The sequence below is a fragment of the Mastigoproctus giganteus genome, chromosome 4 (genome assembly GCF_048544385.1).
Source record: "Mastigoproctus giganteus isolate SK-2022 chromosome 4, ASM4854438v1, whole genome shotgun sequence".
NCBI classification, from domain to species: Eukaryota; Metazoa; Arthropoda; class Arachnida; order Uropygi; family Thelyphonidae; genus Mastigoproctus; species Mastigoproctus giganteus.
In genome coordinates this window covers 131,300,254-131,313,928 of record NC_143578.1, presented here as the reverse complement: position 1 = coordinate 131,313,928, position 13,675 = coordinate 131,300,254, and the positions used below count along the sequence as shown (strand labels likewise).

General features: G+C 38.2%; 1 protein-coding gene across 2 annotated transcripts in view; it reads right to left on the bottom strand.

The window, feature by feature from the left end:
• LOC150087065 (serine/threonine-protein kinase PLK2-like) overlaps positions 1-13,675 on the bottom strand; it is a 387,915-nt gene that overhangs the window by 3,164 nt on the left and 371,076 nt on the right. For both annotated transcript variants that reach the window (XM_090372931.1, XM_090372930.1), the window contains one exon: positions 9,765-9,881. In XM_090372931.1, the coding sequence (XP_090229057.1) occupies positions 9,765-9,881 (117 nt within the window). The remainder of the gene's footprint in view (positions 1-9,764; positions 9,882-13,675) is intronic.

The following is a 13,675-nucleotide window of genomic DNA, read 5'->3' as shown; positions in this document are numbered from 1 at the left end:
GCACTGAGTTTAGTAATGGCTAAAACATTGTGCAATTCTGACACTGCAAAGCATTGTATTATGCAGCACTAGATGCTGATTCAAAGTTGATGAAATGTTTCTCAGCTTGTGCCTTGTTTACCTGAAAAGGTAAGATGAGATTTCCATGAACAATTTGCCCAATGTATTCACAATCTCCACTGGTGTTGTAACATCACAACCATTTACAGTAAGTATGGGAAGACCGATGTGTGGATGTTTAGAGTACATATGTCATTTTGGCCATATTGCATTTTGCATTTTTGTAGTTCTTGTAATTGTGGAGGTGAAACGTCTCTATGCTTCCCTTTTGTAGTCTGCCTAATACATTTTGCTTTTGCCAAGTTTTTTTGAAGCAGATGAGATTTGCTGTTGTTGGAAACGTACTGAAGGTATTCCATGCTCTGTTCTTTTCTAGCCATTATTCCACCACAATTTTGAGCATGCTGATATTTTGTTGGATTGCTTAGGAATCGCTTGGTCTGTTGCCTCTGGTATTTGGTTAGATATATATTCTGTGGCCAAGTTTATGGATGTTTGCTAGACCTGCTTTTCTTCCAGTATTGTTAGTTGCTTGTATATATCCCATTTTGCATTGAAAAAGGTTTCTAGGTAGTTTAAGAGTTGGCGGTTAATTGGAAAGAGTAGAAGTAATCGCAATGGGATGATAATTGGATGGGAGGGATTTGTCACCCTTTTTAGGAATTGGCTGGATACGAGCAAATGTCCAAGCAGAAGATAAAACACCTTTGGAATAATAAAGTAAAAAAAAGGAGGCAAAGAACAGGAGTAAGTTCAGGAGCACAGGTTTTGAGAACAAGTGGAGAAATACCACCAGGACCTGGAGCTTTCTTAGCACCAAGATTCGCCAAAATCCTTCTGACATTTTGATGGAAGACCACAGGAGGCATTGAATGGAGCGTGTTGGGAATGGTGGGAAGTGTTTTACCAAGATCATTAATACGTGAGTTGGAAGAAAAAATGTGATACTAGCAGCAGCTTTATATCCTTGGCTGAAGTGACAATAGAACCATCTGGTTTGAACAGAGATGGGCAAAAGTTGTGGCCAATAGTTTTGGCAAGAGACCAAAATGCTTAGCTACCATTAGGGCAAGAAGCAAGTTTTCTACTCTTAGCCTGTTCAAAAACTAGTTTGGACTGATTAATAACAGCTTTACAATTGTTGCAAGCTTTGGTGTAGACAGAAAATGAAACTGAAGAATTAGAAACAAGCCAAATACGATATGTAATGTTCTTCTCTTGAACAGCCTTACCACATTTATTGGAAAACCAAGGTTTAGATAAATGACGAGATTTTAAAGTGGAGTGTAGGATAAAGGATTCCATTCCTGCAAGAATAATTTCACTGACACGATCTGAGCAAACAGTGACATCAGAAGTTTTGAAACAGTTATCTGACCAAGGAAAAGAAAAAAAAAAAGAAATCTCACAGGTCATCCCATTTTGCATTCTTGTAATGCCAAACTTTGGTTGGGAATAGCCATGAGATAAAGGCTCTATTGGAGAAGAGACAATCACCAAGTTGTGATCTGAGGTGCCTAAAGGACCTCTCACTTCAACCGTGTACTTAAAACGGTTGTTTGTGAGAAAAACATCAAGTGTGTTGGCTGTATGGTTAGGATTGTCCAGTATTCTTGTAGGTAAATGAACAATCTGTGTGAGGTCATTAGTAATTGGAAAAAGCTCAGCATCTCAACCAGCTGGAGTTCTGAACATTAAAATCAACCAAGGAAATTAACTCACTGTTAGGAAAGTTGGACTAGAGAAAGTCAAGTTGCAAAGAGAGGAAGTCAAAGAGCTCCAAGTGATTAGTGGAGTTGGGAGAACAGTAGAGACAACAGATGAATTTAACACAATGAGGTAGAGAAGATCGAAAAAAGAAGATTCCAAATTACCGAGTCTCTCACAGGGAATATCGGAATGGACATATGCACAAGTATCACCTTTGAGGTGAAAGGAATCATACAGCGAATAATTTGGGCAATTGAGATGAGCTGTAGTTGAATCAACCGATAACTGAGATTCTGTCAGAAAAAGTACACTGGGTTTGGCAGACTGCAAGTGGAAATGGACATCGAGATTAGAATTGAGACCGCGTATATTTGTGAAATGGATTAGGAAGTGTTTGGGGGGTTTAGATCTTTTCGCAGATAAGCTTACTCTTTTAGTTTGACAATTCATGGTGTATTCAATAGTAAGAAAAAGTGGGTGGGACATGCTATACGAAGTAATGAAATTTTTGGATATGGCGTACACATGGTAAGAATATACCTTGACAATGCCCCTGCACACACACACTACTCTGACTCCCTCCAGTCACTATCTAGCAGAGTAGAGGTAGCAAGATTATACACAAGCTGAACCAGAAGCCTCCTAGAGAGTTACCAATAGGTTCGGCCCGGTGTACTAACTAGCAGCTGGCCTGCGAACACCGTTTTAGAGCTGTACCCTCGAAATGTAAGGAAGATTGGATCTCACCACGATGTTCATCATAACCTCAAAAGTCATCAATCATACTGCATGATGGAAGAGATGGGGAAGGGCTGACCGGAACTTAGCTCTGGAGAATAAACATGGATTCCACCACTTCAAGCCTCTAATAAGCAAAGTGGTGGTATTGCACCGGTTGATGAGTCATCTACCACCTAGTACTGCCTGGTAACACAGAGGGCAGCATTCCTCCATGTGGTGTGGTCACCTACCGTGTGCTTGTGCATGGAGGTTATACCCAGGCTTACTAACAGTCCCACCATCGTGAAGGTGCAAGCAGAGGATTTGGCTGTTACATACCGTCCATACTTTGCCGAAATTGGGTCCACTTGACTTGAGTGGCACCCAAATATCAGTTCCATCAGCATTTTAGACTCCCAGGTAGCAAGTACAGCTTGTCTGGCATATCTGAGAGAATGTCTGTGACAACCTCAAGGACATGTAATGATTTACCTGAGTTTACATAGGTCACTCAGGAAAAGGCCTTTTTGCTTTGGGTTCCATAATGTGTGAGGAATATTGTTGCATCCGAAAGAGCAGGACTAAAATATTTACAAAAGATTAAACTATTTACAAATATACAAACTATATTGGGTCTCTTCATCAGCTGGCATTGCAATGGAACATCAAATGATACCAGGCGTGGTCATGTATTAGAGAATTAAACATGCACAAGGTTGGTTAACATTATGGAGGCAGTTGTCTTTCAATGGAAGACAACAATGTAATTATTTACATGCACATTTGTAGTGATGTAAATGTCCCACCCTCTTCTCCCATTGACTCGAATAAATATCACTAAGAGGAAAACTTTTTTTTAATGTATAGAGAGATATGCAAGCATGTGCACATCTACAGATTTGAAATCTTGCACCATCATTGAATTTATAAACTAGAAAAAGGCTAATAATTTCATGTTTACATTTTGTTTATAACTTTTTTTAAAATTTTGAACAAAATTTAGGTTATGATAAAAGTTACATGTGTAAGGTTTAAGTTTTTCATTAAAAAAGTAATTTCATATAATAATTCGATCTGTTAGTCATGCACTGGTATTCTCCAAGGAGGATTAAAAAATAAGATTAGAAAAAAAGTTCTGCCCCTATCAGGGGTAGCAGAACCACTTTTGTTACCACTGCCATGTCAACAAGTATTTTGCATTTACATTCACACATGGAGTTAAGGGAGGGAAATGCCAGAAGTTAATCAAACTGTAACAGGGTACTTAATGATTTTGTAATAACGGAGAGCAAAGTGGAGGAGAAATTGATAAACATAAGGCACCTGGGGTTGATGGGATCTAACCAGTTATATTAAAGGAGGCAGCAAAGGAACTAAGGAAACCCTTGGCCATAATTATGAGAGCGTCCTTGGACTTAGGGGAAGTCCCCCCAGACTGGAGATGTCCAAATATATCCCCAATTCACAAAGGGGATCTAGGGAGAGCACAAGTAATTACAGACCAGTTAGTTTAACTTCTGTTATGGGTAAAATAATGGAGTCACTTGTTAGAGATGTATTTCAGGATCATCTAGACAAGACTGCAGCAATAATTCAGATTCAGCATGAATTTGTTAAGGGAAAATCTTGTCTAACAAATTTGATTGGATACTATGATGTGGTTACAAAGGAACTAAATGCAAAAAATAATTTTGATATAATATACTTGGATTTCAGGAAAGCTTTTTATACTGTTGAACAAGGAAGAGTGCTGTACAGATTGGAGCAGTATGACATTAAGGTTAAGTTGCTACAGTGGATAAAAGGGTGGTTGAGTGGGAGAAGACAAGAGTGGTAATTAATGGATGCTGTTCTTTGTGGACTAATGTTATTAGTGGAGCCCCACAAGGTTCAGCATTGGCTGCACTGTTTTGTATATTGATCAATGATATTGATGAAGGTATATCAAACTTAGTATCAAAGTTTGCAGATGATACAAAGGGTGGCAGGGTTAGTAATGGCAGTGTGCTACTGCAACAGGATCTAGAAAATTTGGCAGATAAACTGAGAAGTGGCAACTAAAGTTTAACATTGACAAATTCAAAGTACTGCATATGGGTAGAAGTAACCCCAGAGGAATGTACCAACTGTGTGGTATTACACTTAGGGTGGTAGAAAATGAAAAAGATGTGGGAATAATTGTGCAGCCAGATATGAAGTTTTCTGAGCAATGCAGACAGGCTGCCAGAGCAGGTGATGGGGTATTGTCAATGATATACAGGAATTTTGCAAGCAGGGAAAAGGAGGTGATTATCCCTTTATATAAGGCAATGGTTAGGCCACACCTTGAGTACTGTATACGGATCTGGAGGCCTCATTTTGGGAAGGATGAGGAGTTGCTGGAGCATGTACAGAGAAGGGCAACAAAGATTGGTGAGGGGAACACAAAAGGGTCCTCGTGCCAAGAAAAGATTAAGTTCTGGAAATTGCAGCGGCTGGAAACTAGACACCTACGAGGTGATCTCATTTAAGTATATAATTCAGTGTGCTCAACCTTGAATGGGTTGAGCAGATTGAATTCTGATGGGATTCTTCCGCTTGCTCAGATTACAAACCTGAGAAGGCATAAATTGAAATTTAGGAAAGACAGTTGTAGAATAGATGTGTGGAAATTTGCCTTTACCCAGCAGGTGGTTGTTGGTGACTATTGTCAGGGAAACAGGGAACATGCTTTTGTAAAAAGCATAGGTGGAACAGGACCAGGGTATGTCTGCCAGGGGCAAAGGCTGATGACATTGTAGAGCGGATATCATCTTTTAAGGGCACAAAACGTGATATAGTTGTAAACGTTGGCACTAATGATATGAGTAGGAGACCAGCAGAATTACTTAATTACAGGTCACTGTTGAAGAAAAGCAGTGAATTAGGGTAGAATTTGAAAGTGTCTGCAATTCTGCCCAGACCCGATAGGAGGGAGTATATGATGAGAGCCTTGTCAATCAATTCGATTGTGCAAGGCTCGAGGGGTAGAATTTTTTTCAGCCTGGTCTGTACTTGTTAACAGAAGGGACTGCTTCTACAGGAATGGGATACACTTAAATAGAAAGGGTGCAAGAATATTTGCTGATGCTATCAAGGCAGTGTTAGGTGGGGGGGATACAAGGACTAATAGATTAACAGTAGCCACTGGCAGAGGTGAAAGTGATTATTGCACTGCTTCTATTGGAATGAGCAGAAGCCTGGAAAACAAGATGCAGGATATTTCAGAGACTGCTGGGAGTCATTGTGGTACAAGTAAACATGGGTTGTGCTAGGGTAGCTAAGAAAAAGAACAGGTGCATGTATACTTGCGTGTACACCAATGCTAGGAGTTTGGTAAATAAATTTGATGAATTTGAGGTATTGCTCAAAGCATCAAAGGCGGATATTGTTGGGATATCAGAGACGTGGTGTCACACAGATATAAGGAATGCAGAAATGGAATTTGGGGAGTACAACATCTACAGAAAGGATAGACAGGATAGGAAGGGAGGAGGGGTTATGCTATTAGTTAAGACACACAAAATCTAAGGAAGTGAAGCCAGTCAACATCGCTAGACAGTGCAGTGTCGAGTCAGTTTGGTGTGACATAAGCACTGGGAGATCAAAATTGAGAGTAGTAGTGTGCTATAGGCCTAATGAGTATAATAAGAAACTATACAGGGAAATAGAGTGGGCCAGTAAATCAGAGTCTTATATTGGGGGATTTTAATTTCCAGATATTGACTGGAATTTGTGGGTTGGTCACGCTCACACTAGCAAGGCGTTTGTGGATTTATTGGACGATTGTTTTCTACATCAGCATGTTCGGGAGGCAACTAGAGGGAGTAATACTCTTGATCTGATTATCAGTAGTAATTCTTCATGCATTAAGAATCTGCAGATAGAGGAACCACTAGGTGGCAGTGATCACAGTGTGCTGAAGTGGGATTTACTCAGAGGTAACTACCATCAGGGGTAAAGGGAAGGGTTATTGCTTTTGCAAAGGCGACTACGATGGTCTGAGACAGTATTTAAATTCTATACAGTGTGACCAACTGATGATGTTACGAACAGAAAATTCAAAATGGGAAGCATTCAAAGAACTTATCTTGGAAGCTACTAGGCTTTACATACCAACTAAGAAATATTGTTCAAGGTTTAGGCCTAAATGGATGTCAGATGAATTAATGAGACATATGACAGAGAAGAAAAATGCTTGGGATACATAAATTAACACGTGACACAGAAGCCTATGATAGATATAAGTTGATCTGTAACAAAGTTACAAAGGAGGTTAGGCAGGCAAAGGCAGATTACAAGAAATTTTTGCCAAAGGATGCAAATAAAAACAGTAAAGAGTTCTTTTCTTATGTAAACTCTAGAAGGAAGGGGATGAATCAGATTGGTTCACTTGATATCGATGATTCAACTGTTTATGATCCTGCTTAGGTAGCTAACAAACTAAATTAATATTTTGCATCGACATTCACACATGACGAGTTATTTAGGGAGGGGAATGCCAGAGGTGTATTCAACTCTGGAAGTAAGCTAGATAATCTTGTAATAACAGTAAAGTGGAGGAGAAATTATTGAAGATTAACACAAAGGCATCTGGGGTGGATGAGATCTATCCAGTTATATTAAAGGAGGCAGCATAGAAAAGTAAGCAAACCCTTAGCCATAATTATGAGTGCTTCCTTGGACTCAGGGGAGGTACCCATAGACTGGAGATGTGCAAATGTGACCCCAATTCACAAACGAGGATCAAAGGCTGACCCAAGTAATCTATAGATCTGTGAGTTTAACTTCTGTTCCATAAAAATTAATGGAGGTACTGGTTAAGGAAGCACTGCACTGGACAAGACTTCAGTTATAGCTCAGAACAGCATGGTTTTGTTAAGCGGAAGTCTTGCCTGACCAATTTGATTGGATACTATGATGCAGTCACAAAAGAACTGGATGCAGGAAATAACTTTGATATTATATACTTGGATCTTAGAAAGGCTTTTGATACTGTTGCACATGGAAGACTGCTGCACAAATTGGAGCAGTGTGGAATTGGAGGCAAATTGCTGCTATGGATAAAGAGGTGGTTGAGGGGGAGAAAACAGAGTTGTAATCAATGGACACTGCTCATCGTGGACTAATGTTATTAGTGGAGTCTCTCAGGGTTCAGTGTTAGGTCCGTTATTGTTTTCTGTATTTATAAATAATATTAATGATGGTATATCAAACTTAATGTCCAAGTTTGCAGACGATACAAAAGTTGGTAGGGTTGTTAAGGACACTACTGACACTATGCTGCTGCAACAGGATCTGGAAAGGTTGAGCAGTTGGGCTGAGAGGTGGCAAAAGAAGACAAATGTAAAGTACTGCATATGGGAAACAGCAACCCTAGGGCAACGTATCAACTGTGGTACTACACTGACAGTGGTAGAGAATGAAAAGGACCTGGGGGTGATTGTGCAGGTAGATATGAAGTTCTCTGAGCAGTGCAGACGGGCTGCAAGAGTAGCTCATGGTGTCTTATCAATTATATACAGGAATTTTTCTAGCAGGGATAAGGAGGTGATTATTCCCTTGTATAAGGCAATGGTCAGGCCACACCTTGAGTACTGTATACAGGTCTGGAGGCCTCATTTCAAGAAGGATGTAGAGCTGCTGGAACGAGAACAGACAAGGGCAACAAGGTTAGTGAATGGAACAAAGGGTCGCTCTTACGAAGAAAGGCTTAAGTTTTGCAAATTACAGTGTCTGGAGACTAGGCACCGGCAAGGTGATCTGATAGAGGTGTATGAATGGTTTGAGCATGCTCAATGCTGATGGGATTCTGCCTCTTGCTCAGAATAATCACCTGAGAGGGCATAAATTCAAATTAAGGAAAGACAGATGTAGGATAGATGTCCGGAAACTTGTCTTTAGCCAGCGGGTAATTGGTTGGTGGAACAGACTTCCATCCCTTGTTGTGGAAGTTGATAGCCTAAATAAATTTAAGGCTCAGCTGGACAAGTATTTCGAACAAACGGAGGGGTAAAGTGGAAGTTTTTTTTTTTTTTTTTTTTTTTTTTTTTGGCTGATGCTGCATAGGCTTGCTTTCTTGCATCATATGCCTCTACTAATGCTGATTGCTGGAACAAACTTCCATCTGTCATTGTGGAAGTTGATAGCTTAAATAAATTCAAGGAGGATTTGGACAAACCTTTAGAGGAAATGGTTATGTGAAAGTTTTTTTTTTTTGGCTGATGCCTCTATTACTACTACAAAGATTTCAACAAAAATATGAAAGGTTTAGTAGTAATTCTGAGTACCTGATGTTTTTTAAGCAGAAAATCTCTATACTGAAGTATCTCAGCAATTTTTGCTAAACCAGTAGCACTTTCCAAACACCCCTGTATGAGGAAAAGTAAAATCTTGCTCATTAACTGGTTAGTGAATTAAAGATTATTATTATTAGCCATATGGTGCAAGGAAGCCTGAGGCTTATGCTGCACCAGCCAAAAAAAAAATTCTGAATTACCAAGAGAGAGAGAGAGAGAGAGAGAGAGAGAGAGAGACAGAGAGAGACACAAGAGTAGAAGGGAATCACCAAGAAAAAGAAGAATGATGATATCCAGCTCAGGACCCTGGGTGTGCCAAGCCCATACTCACCAGATGTGAGCCCCTGGGGTTGGATAAGGTTGTTGCATTTGGTCTGTCTTAAATCTTTTCTTACTTGTATGATAATTTGATCCACAAGATTCAAGCAGAGTAAATGCTTCTAAATCCAGTATTACTTCATTTAGCAATGGGACATTGGATTCACCTCTGAAGTTTCTTGCCCTAGCACATGGAGACAGGAGCACCACTACCAGTGACCAAGCAACTGTAAAAATTAGTTAAGTTGGTAGTCAGTAATAAAGAGAGAGAGAGAAAAAAAGCAAAAGCAAGTTTCCTTTCTGAGCTCAACACGTCTTGTAGAAATAGAACCTACTTATAACAAGAAAAGGAAAAGCAAATATCAAAAAGTCTTTGAGCGAGCAAGCGAGAGAGAGATCACGTTATCACTGAAAATCTCTTCACACCTGGAGCTAATTCATTTATGGAATTTAATCATAGGAGCAAAGAAATGCAGCTCCTATTATGATTATATTCCTTATACTCAATTCCTAGGAAAGTAAATTAACTGCACAGAACAATTTGAATTAGCTTTGTTTACTATGGGACAGAGCATAAGCATGCAATTATGTACAATAATTATGATTCAATTATAAATATCAGTACTAAAATATGCTTACCTGTAAAGTTCCTGTATTTAGTTGCATAACTATTGAACTTGATGTTCTTATCCATCTGTTCATTTGAGGAATGCTTGTCTTTTGTTTAACTTTTTTTTTATGACATATGTTACCACCCTATTTAAAGAATTAAACATTCTGCATTGGTTGTTAAGTAGTGCAAGAGACATGTTCCAGTTTCACAAACTATTAGCATTGAAATATATATCATTTATTCTTTAATAAAGAATAGTTGTAAATGTTAATCTGCTGTTAAGATATAATACACTATAGCAACAGTGCTTATATTCATTGTTAACCCTCAATTCAGTTAGGAAAATAGTTTTTCACAATTGCACTGATCCCATTCTGGGATTCTACCACAAACTGCTTTGTGCTACACTACAAATAACATCACTCCTCATAAAAGAAATGAAAGATACAGTTATAATGCAGATTCCCCTCTGCCATTATAATACTGATCACTATTTTAAAGATATATATATCTTAAAGCAGGGTGGAGTAATTGTGTACATGTGTGTGCTTGAGAGAGAAAGTCTGATCTTTTTTAAATTTATTTAATGCATTTAAATATACATTATTAACTTGATTATATTTTAGGAAGGATGTAGAGTTGTTAGAACGAGTACAGAGAAGAACAACAAGATTGGTGAGAGGAAAAAAGAGGTGCACTTACAAAGAAAGTGTTTAAAGTTCTGCAAGTTGCAGCAGCTACAGACTAGGCACCTGCAAGGTGATCTGATCAAGGTGTATAAGGCCTTGAATGATTTGAGCAGGCTCCATACTGACAAGATACTTCCACTTGCCCAGAATAAGAACCTGAGGGGGCATAGATTCAAATTGAGGAAAGACAGTTGTAGAATAGATGTGCGAAGTTTGCCTTAGCCAGCGGGTAGTTGATTGCTGGAACAGACTTCCATCTGTTGTGGAAGTTGATAGCTTAAATAAATTTAAGGCTGAACTAGACAAACATTTGGAGCGATCAGATGGGTGAAATGGAAAGTTTTTTTTTGGGGGGGGGCTGATGCTGTATAGCTTGCTTTCTTGCATTATGCCTCAACTAATGCTAATATCATTTAGATGAATTCACATCATTGAATTTGATTATTGCTTTGTGAAGCTTCACTCAAAAAATCTGAAGCAGCATGTAATACATGCATATTTGTTACTTGATGTGACAAAGCAAATCAGGAAAGAGACATTTAATGGAGCAATTTATTCACTAAGTCGTATAACTTATGTTTTAATTGTATTAAATATTTGAAGTTGTAACACTTCATTGAATTGTATCAATGTAGAAGTCACTTGGTTTAAAACTTTTTCATATGGATTGAATCACTTCAATACATTTTCTTGCTTTGAAGACCAGAAGCATGTTTTTCAGCTCTCCCATCAACTTATGCCTTATTTTTATGTATTTCTCTACTTCATGTTAAACCACTTTGTTATAGTTGTAATTAATCCAGCCAAAGAATGATGTATAATTTATAATAATAGTTACACTGACATGATCACTGATACTATTACTCAAGTAGATCAATCAAATCATTGTTACTGTTCTTCACTCTTAGTTAAGGAGTTATCCAATATGCTAGAGCAGTAGTTCCTAACTAGTGTGCCACAAGATTAGGAAGAACTATCGACTTCAATGGCAATCACTATTTAGGTGTCTTGAATGAGTCTTAACTTCAAGTATGACTTTAATGACAAAAGATTAGGAGCCACTGTGCTAGAACATGTCTAAATGTCTGTGAACCTTCATTGCAGACTACAGGAGGGCCTCGATTAACACAATTAATTCGTCCCGCGAGCGCATCATGCAAAATGGAAATGCGTTAATCGAATATAATAACCAATGGGAAAAAAATTATAATTGGTCCTTGACCTTCTGGAATGTCCATAAAGAATTTTAAAAATACCTTTTAAATAACTTTTTAACTGTATACAATGTAAAAGATAATGAAAATAATTATGGAATTAAATGTTTATTGCATAAAACAGCGGTTCCCAAACTGCAAGCCGCAGAATATTTTTAATTTTCAAGGGAAACACAGCGATACTCGACATCTGTCAGACACCGTGCAAACTGCTAGCTCGAGGTAGTTCACAGTTTCAACATTTCTTATTAAGTCGTTTGGACCTAACTACTAAGTGGAACTGTTAGGTATTTCTTTTGGTCTGACTGCACCTTGAAAAAATTACTGAGACACTAAGAGCGCCATGAACCGAGAAAGTTTGGGAACCTCTGACATAAAATACACAATGAAGAAATGACTGTTGCGAAAATATTTGAACAGTCTTGACTTTCTCTTTTCATCAATCAATTTCCAATAGCCGACAACAATCTTCTCTGGGCCCTGGCGAAATAAATATCGCAGAGAACCTCAAACCTTTTGTTTGAGGTTCTATGTGATACGAAAGATTTCGTCTAATTCTTTTACTGTTATCTCCTTCGCGGTAACATTTTCATCTGGCTCATTTAAAAATTTGAATTTTTATGCAAGTGTGCACTGACTTTATTAGCAGGAGACAAACAAGTAACACGTCTTCTTCTGATGGAGCACACCGAGGCAGGCAGCAGGCAAATATTTGTTTATTGACTGTACTACTCGCTGTAAGCTTAACGTGCGATTCAAATCTTTTTCAACTATTGCATAAAAAAAAAAGATCGTGTTAACTGGAAATTTGCATCGTGAAAAGTGGTATAATTTTTCAAATAGTGTTAACTGAAAATCACGTTAATCGAACTCGCGTTATGTGAGGCCTTCCTGTACTTCATATTTATTGTAGGAATATTTTCTGTGTGTGGTATTGGTTGTTTATTGTCACATTAGCTGCTATGGCTATCATCATTCTACTCTTCCATTTGGCATGAGTTGAGTCCCTATTTAGATATCATCCTACATTGTTGTCAATCTCTTTAATCTTGCATCATTTGTGGATCGCTCTGAAAGCCTGCGTTTTCCTTTAGGCATTGGAGTCACTCTTTTGGGTCTTCCTGGTGGTCTCTTATCTCCAATTCTTCCTGTCATTACTACATTAAGCAGCCTGTGTTGTTTCATCCAGTTCAAATATCCAAACCACTGAAGTTGGCTATAGTGGGCCTATTTGTAGGAAAATCAGAAAATAATTAAAAATGAAGCCAGTTCAATTTCATTTCAGTTCAAAAACCTATTCATAAAAGATTATACACTCCAATTTGTTTCAAAAAACAGAAAAGTTCATTGATATTTGCCTGCTCTCCAATGACATGTAAATGTCAACAGTTCTCGAAGATTAGCCAGATTTAAGTATGAAGTTCGATGTTGTTGATAGCATGAACAGTCAATCAAAATATGTTTGATTGTTAGATGTTCTGAGCAGTTTGGACTGAGGAGGATTATCATACATGAATAGATGGAGGCGAGTCAGATGGGTATGTCTTATTCTTATCCGCGCAAATACCACTTCTTCCTGCTGCACTGTCTGATTATTCAAGTGCCAGTATTTTCGATCTTGTTTCTACTGGAAAATTTATTATTCGTTTGGTTATGCCATAGCTCTGTCCACTTTGTGCAATGCCGCTTGAATTAAGATATTATAATCAGGTGCTGGAATAAGGGCAGAGGTTAAGTCTAAAGTTGATGGATTTTGTCAGATATCAGCCAGTTGATTTCCTTTTATATTTGAATGCACTAGAATCCAGCAAAACTTCACTAGTTGTGGATGATCTTCAATTTGCAATAGCAAACTCCTGATTTTAATTAAAGTATGGTGATTCTTATGAGAGGGATTCTGCATTACTCTAATTGAGCTGAGAGAGAGTCCATGTAAACTATATTTTGCAGATGGGTGTAGATTCAAATTTTGTAGAGCTAATTGTATTGCATATAGTTCTGCTGAAAAGTTGTACTCAGTGGAAGAGAAGCTGA